At 34.2% G+C, this 16629-nt stretch overlaps 1 protein-coding gene across 4 annotated transcripts in view; it reads left to right on the top strand.

Annotated features, from left to right (window-relative positions):
• kermit (PDZ domain-containing protein GIPC-like protein kermit) overlaps positions 1-12475 on the top strand; it is a 168550-nt gene extending 156075 nt beyond the window's left edge. For all 4 annotated transcript variants that reach the window (XM_090373764.1, XM_090373762.1, XM_090373760.1 and 1 more), the window contains 3 exons: positions 2991-3100; positions 7569-7650; positions 12215-12475. In XM_090373764.1, the coding sequence (XP_090229890.1) occupies positions 2991-3100; positions 7569-7650; positions 12215-12393 (371 nt within the window). In that variant the 3' untranslated portion in view covers positions 12394-12475. The remainder of the gene's footprint in view (positions 1-2990; positions 3101-7568; positions 7651-12214) is intronic.
• The last annotated feature ends 4154 nt before the right edge of the window (positions 12476-16629 follow it).

Raw genomic sequence — 16629 nt, 5'->3', positions numbered from 1 at the left:
TTAACCACCCTACCAACCTTTGTATATTCTGCAAACTTAGACAATGTTAAGTCTGGGAATCCAGCACCAATATCACTGATAACAACACAAGTGGAAAGACTTCCAAAGAAAAGCATTCAAACCAAAACATAATTAAAATATTTTTTAAGATATAGTTAGTTCTGCTATAATGCTATACATATGTTCCTAAAAATCTCCACTTTATGATATTTCATGCATTAAAAACAACAGGGCTTATGGGAAAGATAGGGGCAGAGCACTCAAAAAATGTTCAGTCTGATAAGTAAAACACTAAAAAAAATTAGAAACCCAGGTTTAAACATCTTAAACTTTTAATAAATAAATATTTCAGTAAATATAGCACTTTACCTTGACAAGATATGAAGTTTGTTTGATTGATATTTCTGTTCACTGATATTTTCTTTTCTTTTTTTGGATTGTAAAATTTAAAACAGTAAAAAAGTAAGCAATCAATAATGACGAACATGGGATGCACAAATTGGACAAGTGAGACAAGTTTATGAAGCTTAAAAAATAGGAATGAAGAGAAGATTCTAAAATTTTATTGTTTTTTTATATGATTGAAGATTCAGGGAAGGGGAAACATTTCACCATAATAACTTAAAAACCCACAGAATTCTAGCTATCTGTATTATCGCAAATGCAATAAGATAGAGTTTACTATCCATTTATAATTAGACTGCACTAACTGAAAATCCCAATAAACTGAAAACTGCAAATAGTTTTTATTGTTTTATGGTAGTGCTCTGTTCATGCTATCACACCTCACAAAATTTCTGTTTGAACAGAAAAATGTGAGCTCCTGAAAACATGAGTCGGCCTACAATATCACGTGTTATCATGTGAATACAGCGAGTGACAACAGTTTCTCCGACCAATACAACTACAGTAAACGGGAAATATATCTCTCACACATTTGAAGTGACAACAGTTTCTCCGACCAATACAACTACAGTAAACGGGAAATATATCTCTCACACATTTGATGTTTTTTAAGCTTTGTAAACTTATATGTATTGAACATGAAAGGTCGCTATGTTCAGTTTGGTGCTGGGTTTTGCATTCACCTGGTGTTACTCACAGATGAAATCGCGCATGAGCCAATGTAAACATCGCATTATAGCAGAACTGACTGTACTAGCCCAACGTGAGTAGTGTCAGCTCAGTAGTAAACACCTCAATAAGATCACCTTGCAGGTGACTAATATCAAGATGCTGCAGTTTGCAGAACTGAAGCCTTTCTTGGTAAAACCACTAATGTTAAACTTAAACCGTCATTTTTTGGCCCATCTGCCTAATTTCTCTAGATTTTGTTGCCATAGCTTATTTTGATTACCATTGTTAACCACCCTGCCAACCTTTTTAAGCATTCTGGAGTAAATGCAATTACCAAAGTAGAGAATACATACTTCAGGTTCTTCAGAACTGCAAAACATCACAAGGGTAAATGCATCCTCCTCAACAGAAATACTAATAGCTTATGTCAGTTTTCAATTGGAAAAGGAGTTAAAATTCAGTTTCTTAATCAAGTGCCTCCTGTAGTTATCTGTGATAAATCATAAAATGCATTTATGAATTGGGAACCAAAAATCAAAATAAAAAAAGGAAGCAAAAGGAAGAATACATTAAAAAGATCCATCTCCCTTTCAATTTCCAACTCTCTGTAACAAAAAATTATAGAAATTAAAAACCTAAACCAGTATCAACCTTCTCTCACTTCGTTTACCTATTTATCCAATCCCTCTTGAACTTCAGATAAGTTTACTTGAAACATATTTTAATACATATTAAAAAACAACTTTTTTAAATAAAAATATTTACATTAAGAATTTTTGAATGGCATTAAAAAGTAAATCATATGAAGTGATGAATATGGTAAATCTAATCCGCTGAAATACCATTTTATTTTTTATGTTATCAATTCCCTTTCTTAATTGTTAAGATGCACAGCAAACTTATTATTTGAAAAATCAGAAAATGTGATGCCATAACAACAACAACTTTGTTTTTCACTAAGCTGTTGTTGGACCAGTGGCTTTCATTATCAGGCCCACCTGCCCATCCAATCATTTTGAATGTAATTTTGCTGATCAGTTTTTCATGATATTTTACCAAAGTTTAACAAGCATGTGTAAAGAAATTTTGTAAACAAATAAATATAAATTGTTAACACGTGCATGCATTTGACGTTTCCATAAAAAAGGAAAATTTCCTCCCCCTAGCTGCTGATGCCCTTGAAATGTAGCTTGTTTGGCCAGTTTTGAGAATGAGAATTAATTCCACCAGCAAGGAGAACCAAGTTGATTCTCCTTGGTGACTGCATGGCAAACTTTAACCTAAGACTTCTATAGAGGAAAAATAGCAGACTGACTGTAGCTGGCCCTAGTGGCTCCCACAATTTTGGTCCAATCTTCTCTCTGTATCCTTTTTTTTTTTTTTTTTGCTATTAATGCTATTAGCCATTAACACCTGGTACAGTTTTCCCCCATATTGGAGGCAGACTGGACCAGATAAAAGTTAATTGTGTAAAGAAATTTAAAAATCCCTGTAATTTGTTCTTAAATGGTGGATATCCTTTTGGCCATTGGCACATTTGGCCAACTTTCAGATGTAGAACAGGCTTGGAAATTAGAAGCTCATTAAACCATGTGGAAATTTTTGACCATGGGAGGGGACTCCACATTAAATTACTCATGTAAAGAAATTTCTAAATTTCCTTAAGTTCTGTTTACTTTATGATAAGAATAGTTTATTTTGCCATTGTGGAGTCTGTGTATGAGCATTGTTTTCCTTAGAAGGGTGACAACTAATAATTGTATGGGTTATTTTTCTTTGATAACTTCAATATTTAAATGTTTGAGTATATTTGAAATTTGTTTTGTAACATGCATATTAACTATCTTTCTGTGATGTCCATAAGAATTTTAATGAAAACTTAAGTGTACATTATTACTTTTTTTTTTGAAAAGCACATATTGGCCCTCGTAGTGGCTCAGGAGGTGTCAAGAAAAGTAACGTTGGATCTGGAAAAGAAACATTACGATTACGATCTAAAGGTCCAGCTACCATTGAGGAAGCTGTAAGTTTTTAATGCATAGCACAATGTTTTGAAATTATCTTGGTTTGTTCCAATAGCTTAAGTTAAAGTAGAGTTTAAAATTTTAGAACTGCATTTTACAGTTTAAGTTTCTCTTAAATTATCAAACTTAATAATCAAAATAATAAGCACTATTGCTATACATCACACCATAATGCCCTTCCAGGAAATGTGCTAACAGTAATTGATTGCTATTGTTGCTTAAGCATTCTGTAGATTGTGTTGAGTATGTTACTTATTTTCTCTTTAACTGAGTAATCACAATTGTGCTATCTGTTTTTGTATGCAAAAACAGGAAAAGAAAAATTTTAAATAAGCAATTTTATAGTAGGAATTTTGCATAAAAAGTAACAAAACACTTCTTAAATAGTTTAAGATTAGTCAAATTTGGACTAGATTAACACTTGTTTTGTTGAATATTTAGAAAGTTCTAATGTGTAGTTCTCAACTAAGTAACTGGGGAGGAGGCAGTCATTTGTAACAAAGAATCGGTTATTATGTTCCTTAACAGTAGATATCAGTAAAGACAATTACAACAATTACTTCTAGTTACAACCACAATTATAATTAAAATATATAGCAGAAGCTTTAATTTTCATAACTTATCCTCTATATCTACTTGGTTATGACTGCATAATTACAATAACTGGTTTTATTCAAGGAAGAACTAGACAAATTATTGGAGGGAATGGAGTTTTTTTTTTTTTTTGTGGCTAATTTCTCACATTTGCTACTACTAATAGGAAAACAAATGCAAAATAAAATATTAAAAGAATAGTTTGTAAAACTACCAGCATGTGGTAAAGGTTCACTATGAACAGAAAGTTAAATTATCATTGCAGAAACACTGTAGTAAGTTAAGACTGGCAAAAAGCTGCCTTGCTTTTTGGTGCTGTCAACACCATCTTCACTTGCTATTACTGTGTGTGTGTGTGTGTGTGTGTGTGAAGAAACCAGAATTTAAAATAGGAGGAACGTGTATAAGGGAGCTTAAACTTGATTGGTTGATACATTATTCAAATTCCATACGTTGGAAATTTCTATTGGTAATTCAACATTAATGTTCACCCTTAAATTATCATAAGCTGTGCATTATGGAATGCATTAGCTGTTAGGGAGAACATAAAAACATTCTTAGCATTAGATTTATCAATATAAATTTCCAACATCAAATTTTAATGATGTAAAGTTCTTACCAACCAATCAACTTGACAGACGGAAGGAAGTGTTCTTATTTTAAAATTCCAGTTTCTTCTGATATACACAATAATACCAATTGAATCTGGTGTTGATTGCACTGACAATCTTCAATTACTGTAGTGTTTTTGTAAAGGCTAGTCAAGTGATCAAACATGAAGATACAGTAATATATGTTTGAGTCGACTACGGTTCAAGCCTGCACAACTGCTAAATATGGCACTGTTCTTGCATTCTTTCTATTTTGTGAACTCCTTGTCCTTATGTGGTCATCCTGGAGCATAAACAAAAGTTTGCTACGGACAGAAAATTAAAATTAATTTTAATTTTCTGTCCGTAGCAAACTTTTTTCACATGCTGATAGTTTTAAATTACAATCCTTTTGAGAGCTGTGCTTCTTAATGGGTGAGGTCTTAATATGTTATTTTCCATCTAATTAGCTTCTTTTAATTATGCATTTATAACTAAGCAGATATAGAGGTAAGTTAAGAAAATGCAAGGTGTGGCTATTAAATAAGAAGACTGTACACACAGCAGCCACTACACGCCAAGTGTTACCTGTGAAACAGTCACAGCAGTTAACTCTGAACCTTTCCCTAGTTGTCTGCCGTCACATTCCAACGTGCTCATTTGCTTTGCAGTGAGACAAGTTTCATTACTTTGTGTTTTTGCAGTTTACTAAAAATTGACAATCAATTACGAAAAAATGACACACAAAAGAAGTGAAAAACGAATCAACCTCAAATTTTTAACTAAACTAAAGGAAACAATTGAAAGTTATGATTTGTTATGTAAAATTTATGGAGAAGATACTATGTAAAATTTATGGAGAAGATACTATGTTGAGTGCTCACATGTTTGAATGGCATAAAAGATTTTTAGAAGGAAGAGACTGTGAATGACCAGGCAATCCGGTATCCATGAAAACTAATGAAAATGTGGACTGGGTAAGGATGTTGATTAGAAGTAATCATTGTTTAAGCATTAGAATGTTGCATCAGAACTAAATGTGGACAAACAGTTAGAAAAATTTTAATTGAAAATTTAGCCATGAGAAAAGTTTGTGCCAAGATGGTGCCAAAAATTTTGAATGAAGGTCAAAGAACAAGATGTCTTGAAAAAAATTGAAGAAGATCCAGACTTTGAGTACTGTAATTACTTGCGATGAAAGTTGGCTGTTCCAGTACAACCCACAAACTAAATTTGACTCCATTATGTACATATTTCCAACTCAGAAATAAACATAATACCAATGTAAGTTTTGAGTGCTTTATTATCTTCAAACAACACTATTTACCTAGGCATTCATGCACTACCAGCACTTGTGAATTCCAAGAATTGTATTTGAGTCATCGAATGCTGTCCAGCAACATGTCAGCAGATGTTCCTGTTTTAGCTGGATGCAGAATGGAAAGTACTGAACAACTAAACTCAAAGTGAACATCATTACTGGTTGAGTTACCAACTACTCAACTTTTTTATTATTACTCCAAAACAGTCTGAGCCTTAGAGAGGAGAAAAGTAACTAATAATCATACAGATACATTTACAAACAATAAATAAATAGAATATAATACAGCAACATTTGCCAAACTGTGCACCATGGTGCCCCAGCAAACTCACAGGGGCACACACTGCAGGATATTTTAAATTTTCAAGAGAAACAGCCATACTCAACATCTGTCGGAGGACACCACGTGAACTACTAGCTCGAGGTAGTTCACAGCTTCAACGTTACTTAAGTTGTTTGGACCTAACTACTTAATGAACGGAACTGTTAGGTATTTCTTTTGGCCTAGAGGTGCTGTGAACGGAGAAAGTTTGGGAACCTCTATAATACAGCATATATTACAAGAAGAGATTTGAAATTAGAAAAAGAAAATAATTCTAAAAGTGATGTGTTAATGTACAGTTGTATTAATTTTTTTCCAGTATGCACTTCCATCTCTTATCATTGTTTCCAACTAATTATAAACAGTTTATAATATATGACAATTGAAAATAGCTTTGAAAATTGAGGAGTTTGCATATGTTAGCTGAATTATGGTTTGGGCTTATAAAAGAAGGGAACGAATTTTCAACATTCAGATCCAGCAATGCAGTTTCCATGATATTAAAATGATGTATGTGAACTGTTGTGCCTTCTCTGTTTCCTCCACCCATGCTCTTTATTTTGAATGCTGTTCGAAGTGCACAATTTGGTTCTCTAGAACTGGAGTGAATTCTAGTATCCTCATTCCTCCTAATAAATAATTGAATCAAGTGATAGAGAAATAGTTATAGAGGAGGATATTACACAATATCCTCTACAATTAACATCATTAAACAAAAATATTATTTCATGATTTAAAAAAAAAAAAAAAAACTCCTTTTGATTAATTTCACTCGAATGTTCAGCAATCAAGTCAAAAAAAACATAACATTTAAGAAGCATTTATTTACTTACCAAAGTTTTGATTTTCTATGGCAATGCATCCACTGCCACTGGAAACTCACTATGTAGTGAGCACAGATGTTCAGCTGATTGACTTGTGAACAGTGGGATTCCAGGAGGCGCAATTGTTTCCCCCACAGCTTATGTAAATTGGAACAAACACTTTGAGCTTATTTTCAAGTACTGTAGCCCTCATGGGTTGCACAGTTAGTAGGCTAGTAGTCCCCCCCCATTGGATGGAAAAGACGTGAGTTCAAGTCCCGTTGATGATGTGAGGAATTTTTATGGACCTTTTTTACAGTGTGGCTGAGTTAGTCAGTCTTGGCCAAGGATGGCATGGTTTTTCTCCTGGGAACTCAGAAAATGTTAAAACTCACACAAGTGTGTTGAAACACACTTTAAATCATAGTTAAAGGAAATGTATTGTTTCCCCCCCCTTCCCTTTCAGTTATGTTTCCATAAAGTGTGCAGCTTTGCACAACTTTTTAAAGAGTATTTTAAAACATAGTCATTATTCTTACAGAACCCTAGGTTATTTTCCTTTATATATTGCCATTGAAAAGTTAATTGTCTCTGCAACCCTGTAAATGTGGTAATATGAGGCTATATTGAATGAAACAATCTGCTTTCAGTATTGGTTAAGAACTTGTACTACATCAGAAACTTAATGCTAGCATGATAATTTTTATAAAAAGTTTAGCAAGTATTAAGTTTTCTGTTCTGAAATAATTAAATGAGAAATATAATTTTTGATGAGTAATTACACAAAAATATTCAGTTTATTATGAGTTTTAATCAACTTTTCCTTTTTTTCTTCAGCCTACTGATGTTGTGCAAGCAGCAGTTGATAAAATTAACAGTCTCCTAGAGTCCTTCATGGGTATAAATGACTCGGAATTAGGTAAGTTTGATATTCCAAAGAAGTATCGTTTTTCAGCTTGTTTTCTAAAAATGGAATGCCAGCCTATGAACTAGGTTGAATTGGGTTCCATTTTTTAAAATAAATCATTCATTGCTACACAATGCCAATAGGTCAGAATTAAAAGGTTCAACAGAAAGAAAAGGGTGGAAGGCAGCTGATTTCTTTCATATGGAAGATGCAAGCAATGAAAATGTTGAACCATCTTATGACAAAATCTAAAATTATACAATGAAATTTGATAAAAAAAAAAAAAAAAAAAAAAAAATATATATATATATATATATATATATATATTTCCCAAATGTTGCAGCTGTGGCTTGTTGCATTCTTCCCAGTAGTGGAGCCAGTGAGTGAGAGAGAGAGAGAGAGAGAGAGAGAGAGAGAGAGAGAGAGAGAGAGAGAGAGAGAGAGAGAGAGAGAGAGAGAGATTCTTCTATAGTTGGATTCCAAATCCAAGAAAGAACATAGCTAAACCCAAAAACTATTGCAGCACTTAAATAGAAAGGGTGCAAGAATATTTGCTGATGCTATCGAGGCAGTGTTAGGTGGGTTGGAAAACTGCTAGCTTATGAGGATACTCAGACTAAAAGGTTAACAGTGGTCACAGGCACAGGCAAAAGTGATTCTTGCACTGCTTCTATTTGAATGAGCAGCAGAATGAAAGCAAGGCAATGGAGATTTCCAGGAACAAATAAATACATGGGCTGTGTTAGGGTAACTAAGAGTAGAAGGAGGTGAATGTTTATTTACATGTACCCCAATGCTACGAGTATAGTTAATAAATTTGATGAGCTGGAAGTGCAAGTCAAGACATCAATGGCAGCTATTGTTGGGATATCAGAGACGTGGTGTCACACAGATATAAGCAGTGCAGAATTGGAATTTGGGGAGTATAATGTGTACAGAAAGGATAGACAGGACAGGACAGGAAGAGAGATTATGCTGTTAGTTAAGAAAAAATTAAGGAAGTGCATCCAATTGATGTTGGTGAACAATGCAATCTTGAGTCTGTTTAGTGTGAAATAAGCACGAGGAAAGGAAAAAAATGAGAGTAGGTGTGGGTTATAGGCCTAATGAATCTGATGAGTATAATGAGCAATTGTGCAGAGAAATAGTGGGCCAGTAAATCAATATAATGGGGGATTTTAACTTTCCAGATATTGACTGGAACTTGTGGTTTGGTCACTCGCACACACTACTAAGACTTTTTTGGATTTATTGAATGACTATTTTCTACAGCAGAATGTTAGAGAGGCAATCAGAGGGAGTAATACTCTTGATCTGATTATCAGCAGTGATTATTCATGCATTAAGAATTTACAGATAAAGGAACCACTGGGTGACAGTGATCAAAATGTACTGATTTGGGAATTACTCAAAGATGTAACTACAATCAAGGCTAAAGGGAAGGGCGTTTGCTTTCATAAAGATGACTACAGGGGTCTCAGACAGTTTTTAAATTCTGTACAGTGGGACCAACTGATGATGTTACCAACGTTGAATTCTAAATGGTAAGCCTTCAGGGACTTCAGGCTTTTCAGAAATACTGTTCAAGGTTCAGGCCTAAATGGATGTCAGATGAATTAATGAGGCTCGTGGCAGAGAAGAAAAATGTATGGGATGCATATAAATTATCAGGTGACGCAGAAGCCTACGGCAGATATAAGCTTGTCTGTAATGAAGTCACAAAGGAGGTTAGGCAGGCAAAACCAGGTTACAAGATATCTTTGGCAAAGGATGCAAAGAAAAACAGCAAAGAGTTCTTTACTTATGTAAACTTGTAGGTGGTAGATGACTTTCATCAACCGGTGAAATACCACCACTTTGCTTATTGGAGGCCTGAAGTGGTGAAACCCATGTTTAGTCTCTAGAGCAAAGTTTCCGGCATCCCCCTCTCCCCATACTTCTCCTTCAACCCATGCACGGTGCTGAGTGCTATAGGTTTTGATACCTTTCGTGTTTGGGATTTTCATAAAAAAAAAAAAAAAAACCTCTAGAAGGAAAGGGATGAGTCAGATTGGGCCACTTAACATAGATGAGTTGACAGTAAATCCCACATCAGTACACTGTGATCACTGCTAATAACCAGATCAAGAGTATTACTCTCTCTGGTTGCCTCTCGAACGTGCTGCTGCAGAAAACAAATCCAATAAATCCACAAAAGTCTTACTAGTGTGCGAGTGACCAACCACAAGTTCCAATCAATATCTGGGAAGTTAAAATTCCCCATTATAAGACATTCTGATTTACTATCCCACTCTATTTCTCTGTACAATTATTCATTCGAGTCATTAAACACACTCCTACTCTTATTTTTTGGTTTCGCAGTGCTTATGTCACATCATACTGACTCAACAGTGCACTGTTCATCTATATTAACTGGATGCACTTTTTTTGATTTTATGTTTTTCTTAATTAACAGTATAACACCTCCTCCCTTCCTGTACACATTATACTCCCCAAATTCCAATTCTGCACTGCTTATGTCTGTGTGACACCACGTCTCTGCTATCCCAACAATATCTGCTTTTGATGTCTTGACCAACACTTCAAATTCATCAAATTTATTTATTATACTTCTAGTATTGGTATACATGCACCTTTCTTATTCTTAGTTACCTGAACACATCCCATATACCCACCTGTTTCATGATGACTGCCATCAGGCATCATGAAACCCCCAGGACCCTTCGTTCCAGGCCGCTGCTTATTCTAATAGAAGTAGTGCAAGAATCACCTTCACCTCTGCCTGTGGCTACTTTTAACCTTTTAGTCTGTGAATCCCCCCCCCCCCAAGCGTAGCCGATGTACATTAGCTACGTTTTGATCTTCCTTGGTAGCAGTAAGTAGATGTTGGGAATTGAATTCAAGATTAGTTTTATAAAAACCGTATAAATTAACAATCTTTTAATATGGATATTATCACGTTATAAATTTAGATCTTTTATATTATATATTAACGGATCAATCTGATGTGAGCGTCGGGTGAAGAAATTTCTTCCAAAAAGTATGATAAGCTATCTTATATTTAAACAATATTACTTAAAGTAGGAAGAATTGGGCTTCATTGCTCTTATATTTTGAAAAAACTTAGGACAATTTTCTTAATATGTCATTTCTTTTCTTTTTTTTTTTTTTTGGTTTTGTGGGTGTGGGTCTATTATGAATCGATCTATACCCATACCCCTCCTCCACTATTAACTTTCATGTTCAATCCAATTTAAACTAAATTTTGGTACATGTAAGGTTAAAAAAATGTCACTAATTCTTTCTGAGAGATGCCACTTCTAAGCTTTAAATGAAAAATTAATTTCACATACCTGTTCTCTTAAAACCAAGCATTGTCTGTTAATGTTTAGATTTCTGATATTGAATTACTATTGTGGAGATCAAAAATGAAGCCATGCATGACTATGAAATAAGTAAAAGGGCAAGCTACTAATAAAAAAAAAAATTTAAATGAAAGTAAGACTAGGCTTCTGATAGGATTTTAGAATTCTGAGCAACATTGATGTCAGAAAACCTGTGTCTTGATGGCATTTCTCCAGTTCTATAAACTTGTGCTACTCTATAAACATGTTGTCTCTTTATGCTTTCTTATCCCACTAGTTCCCCTACCTCCACTTGGAAATTTGCTCATAACCAGCCAGTTTGCAAAAAGGGTGGCAACTCCCCCCCATCCAATTATTGCCTGGTTGGTTACCCTTTTTCTTTCCAAAGTAATGAAGAAATACATTCTTCATCACCAGCACTTGAAGTCATCTGATCAGTGATTGTAAATATAGATTCTGTTAGAGTTAATCCATTCATAATATATTGGCTTATGTTACTTATCTTTGGACAAATTTTATGGAAAAGTTTAGTGAAACTCAAGCATTTGCTCATTACATTTCTAAGGCTTTTGATTGTGTTTGGCATAAAGGCCATTCTGAGTAAGCTCCTATCTTATGGATTGCTGTTTTTTTTTTTTTTGCAATAGTATCCAGTTTTCTCAGACTACTCACTGTGGGTGATAGTAGATGGCTCTGTGTCCTTTTACTCTTTTCCTCTTGTATATTAATGACCCTCCACTGACTGTGTTGCTATTGTAACTCTTGACATAAGCACATCACAAATATTGCTACCTCTGCATCAGAGAATGTTTTTTTTTGTTTTTTTTTGCACCCAGCATTTCTTTTCTTCTAAGCTACTCATTTTGTACAAATCTCAAATTCACTCTACCATGAAATATTGTTCCCCCATCTGGGATGGTGTTCCCAAAACCTATCTCAGGCTCCTAGGTTAATTAATACCTAATCTCTCTCTACTCTGTCTCATGGGTTTTCAATTTCTGCTGCATGCCTTTTCTCTAGATTCTTCTGAATCAGCCTCTGTAATTTCCCCTCTTCCTTAATGGACATCAAAAATCAGAAATTTTTCTAACCTATTGCCAGATAACCAGAAAGAAAGTTTGTTTAAATTAGAGTAAATTTTTGTATTCTAGTCCTAATATACAAAAGATTGTAAACATGCATTTACTGAAATTTTGTATTTTATATTTCAGCAACTCAGATTTGGGAGCTTGGCAGGGAAAAGGCCAATCCACACGAATTTGTAACAGCTATTGATAGCTCTGATCTTGAAGCATTTGGATTCACTGATGACTTCATCTTTGACCTCTGGGGAGCTATTAATGATGCCAAATCAGGAAGGCTGAGGAAACTTGAAGACAAAATCATGTGAAAAGCAGTATTACAGAGATTTAGTGTAGTGTAAATTCATGAATATAATTACATTATTAAAAGCGAAAAATAGTTTCAAAAAATGTTTGAGTGAAATGTTTGTAAAACAGCAATCATGTGAAAATGTCTAAATCATTTAAACTCTCATAAAAAAAAAAAAAAAAAAAAGTAACTTCAGCATGAATTGATGGAGCTGTCCATTTCTTAAATTTCCACTTATGTCCACTAAGACTTGGACAATGTTTGTTATTTACCAAGGTCATATAACACATAAATGTAATATATTTTTAGTCGCTTTTTAAGCAAGTACAGTATATTCCATCTGGTATTTCTAGATTGAGATCATGTTTTTCTATACTGATAAATAAATTGCACCATTTTTCGTACTGGTGTGAAGATATTGAAATATTTTTATATCTTCACTGTCTTACTGTGCAGAATTCTTAAAGGAAAGCTTGATTTGCTTCCTTTTTTTTAAAGTTGCTTTCCTACTTGCTCAACTCTATAATTACATTCAGTAAAGTGCTATTATGATTGAATTATTGTTTGTATAATTGCGTTCTATGTGATTTTAATGTATTGGATTTTCACTTAGTGATAGCTTAACAACACCTAGTCACTGTGATTCCTTGAAGTATTAATTACTTTGTCCTTAAAATAAATTTTGCTGTTTGTGACTTCTATAACAAGACTGTCATCTTGATTAATGATCCCAAATTTTCTATGCTGTGCCCATCTTTCAACCTTTCCCGAAATGTTTTGTAGCATCCTGATTAGATTAATCCCTGAAATGATAATATTCATTCTAATTCTGCATTATATACCCATAAGCCTTTACTTTTAAATTGTGACGCTTACATATGTTGAAAATGTCACACAAAGAAACAATATTCTTACCTGTGATCCATGTTTAGCTAAAGTCGGCACTCAGTTTGCCTTATTACTTTGAGAAGAATGATGAATACGACAGTAGTACACTGTATCAATAAACTGTTGCACCAGAATTGCAGTGCGCACACACAGATATAAGACTGACTGCTTAGAAACACTCTACATAGCTAGACTGTTAAAGTCATTGCTATAAATATAAAAAGAAAACAACTTTGTACAAATAAATACAAAATATTAACCAACACTCTTCAAAGTAAACAGGCTGAACAGAGGCAAGCTAAACAGAAATGAAGAAAGTAGGCCAAAAAATGTTGGGGGGGGGGGGGGGGGGGCAGCCAAATGTAAATTTACTTACCCACAACAGCACTTAAGTATTCTTATTATTAGAGGGGGGGGTTTTTTGGTTTTTTTTAATATACAGGTATTCGCTGAAATCCCTTTCAGACATTCTACCTGTATATATATTTTTTATTGAAAATAGGACCATTTCAATTTGATGCAGAACATGTTTTCCAAATAATGCCGATTCAGTATTCAGAAAATTGATTCACCGGTTTTCCCAGTTCAATTATATTAAAGTAAAGTTAAACTTAACACCTTCGAAAATGCCACTGGTAGATTTGTAGCTATTCATTTATTTCTAGTGACCCTGTCCTACTGTGGTCTTCTTTGTGATAGAAAGATCGTTGCAGCCAAACATTTTTTGAAAAATTGCATGCAAACATGCTCATGCCTTCACTCCAAATAAAAACACTTAGGCCTATTGTTTGTGTTCCTTTCATCCTCTTCCCAAAAGAGAGCCCACGACAAACTGTCTCTGGAGCTAAGACTAGTGGACTCATTTTCTTTATGGACAAGTTTTAATTCAGCCTTGAGTCTGGAGAGAATGTGGAATATACTCCCATCTCTCCAACATCAGGAAAAGGTAACATTGACAATAATTAATGAATTATTAATATGTATAATAAACCACTCCTATACCATGTGAAGTTATTAATATATATATTTTATTTAAGTGGGTATGGGCAAGATACCCAAAACATTACCCAATTGTATATACAGTAGATGCTGGTTATTTGGGCCACTGGTTAATTGGGGCAAATCTTAAAAAAAAAAAAAAAAAAACAATCGAGAAAATAGCCAGGGTTTACTTCGCTTAATTGGGACAACATGCTGTTTAATCGAGGCAGGACACCGCAGCACTGGAGATTACCCTGCGATTGTCTCCAACTGTACCACGTGATTCAGTCGGATTTCTGGAGGTCACAACCATAAAACAATTAGCAGTCACCTGTTTATCGGGCTTTTCTGTTAGTGCTATCTATCATAAACGGATAGCAAACTCGATCTTATTGAATTTGCGATAATACTGACAGCTGGAATTCTGTGGGTTATTATGGTGAAATGTGTTTACACTTCCATGGAATCTTCAATCATATAAAAAAAAATTAATTTTCAGAATCTTCTTTTCATTCCTATTTTTAAAGCTTTGTAACTTGTTAATATGTTCTCACTTGCACATATAGTGCTACTTGCAATTTGTGTGTGCCGTGTTCTTTGTTATTGATTGCTTATTTTTTTATTGTTTTAAATTTTAACCTCCACCCACAAATGTCAGTGAACAGAAATGTCAACTAGTTAGTATGTACATATTAATTATTCCGATTATCACGTATCATTTAATTTTTTAATTGGTAAGGTAATAAAGGGCAAATTTGTGCTTAATATATGTTGACTTATAGCCTGTGGATAATATTCCTCCTGTTTTTGCTCATTAGAATCGCTGTTTAATAGAATTAAAATTCAATTCACAAACGTGATCACAATGACCGGCGCTTACTACACATCGTACAGTGAACAGTACTTTACTATGGCAAGTCCATCGTAATGTGATTTGATTGTACAGTGAACCAATTGTAAAGCGGGGGTCCATTGTATTTTTAACTGTTTATGTGAAACTTCGGATAATTGGGGCAGCCTCTTAATCGGGCCAAAATGCACTAGTCCCGGTGTGTCCCAAATAACCGGAATCAACTGTATTAGTTTAGGCTATGCTTAAATAAAATATATATTAATAACTAGGTCTGATGATGGGTATCAGCAAGATACCTAAAACGTTACCCATTGTATATATTAGTTTAGTCCAGGGGTCAGCAACCAGCATGCAGTTAGAGCTGCATGCAGCTCTAACTTTTAGCCCACATGAAGCACAATTTGAAATGGAGTTAGAGGACTTAAAAATCAAGGACATATGGAGTGCAAGACTAAAATGCCTTAAAACTGAAATTCAGGATTTGGAGAGGCAAAAGGCTGCCCTTGCACTTCTACAAAAATGGGCAGAGATAGATGAGTTGAAAAAGCCAGACCAAATTGTGTTCGATCCGTGGAGTAGCTTACCGGATATGTATACAAATTTCAAAATATTTGCGTTTGAACTTCTCTCAGTTTTTGGTTCAACGAATTTCTGTGGGCAAATATTTTTAAACACGAACTATAAAAATAAATCAAGAAACCGTCTGAACAATGAGTGTCTCTCATATTTTTAGAGATGAAAATTATGGCATACTCGCCTGATGTTGAGACACTCGCCCAAGAAGTTCAGCAATAAAAGTCACATTAATTCGTACCTAATTGGTTGGTTGTTAGATTTTTTCAGTATTGATAAATAATATTTCAAAAAATATATATTTTTAATAAAACACCTTCCTGCTCTATTCGATTTCTTAAAAAACTTCTCCTCCTCCCAGCTTGAGCCGAGGTGCGGCTCTTCAGATTCTCTCTTTTTAAATTAGATCAAAAATGGCTCTTCACTCAAAAAAGGTTCTCGACCCCTGGTTTAGACTATGCTTAAATAAAATATACATTAATAACTCCATGCTTTATCAATACCTTATTAATAATTCTTAATGGATAACAACCACGTAACAACCTTCCATAACTATATTGATGATAATGTTCTTCCACATAGGCCTTAGCTATGTCTAATTTCTTCCAAGTGTCAAACAGATTTCTAGATCTCAATCTTGAGCATGTAAATAGCTCACTGTGAGAGTTGTCTGGATGCAGGGTATTTATATGTCTGCAGTTTTGGGTAGAAGCTATAATAACTCTTCACACAAAAGATTTGTTAAAATTTCATCAGGTATGTATGTTTTTTAGCCACAGATTTTATGGTTTTGACACCAGTATATGGGCTTCTCCCCCCCACTTCAATAAAGTTTAGGGGCTCTGAGAGGGTAGGCAATATTGTTTACATCTCAACGTTACAGTAGAGTTTGTTGTGTAATGAAATACTCCTTTTTATCACAATGGCATGTTTTTTTTTCACTATCCAGAAGCTCAAAGT

The sequence above is a fragment of the Mastigoproctus giganteus genome, chromosome 5, assembly GCF_048544385.1.
Source record: "Mastigoproctus giganteus isolate SK-2022 chromosome 5, ASM4854438v1, whole genome shotgun sequence".
NCBI classification, from domain to species: domain Eukaryota; kingdom Metazoa; phylum Arthropoda; class Arachnida; order Uropygi; family Thelyphonidae; genus Mastigoproctus; species Mastigoproctus giganteus.
This window is presented reverse-complemented; position numbering and strand designations above follow the sequence as displayed.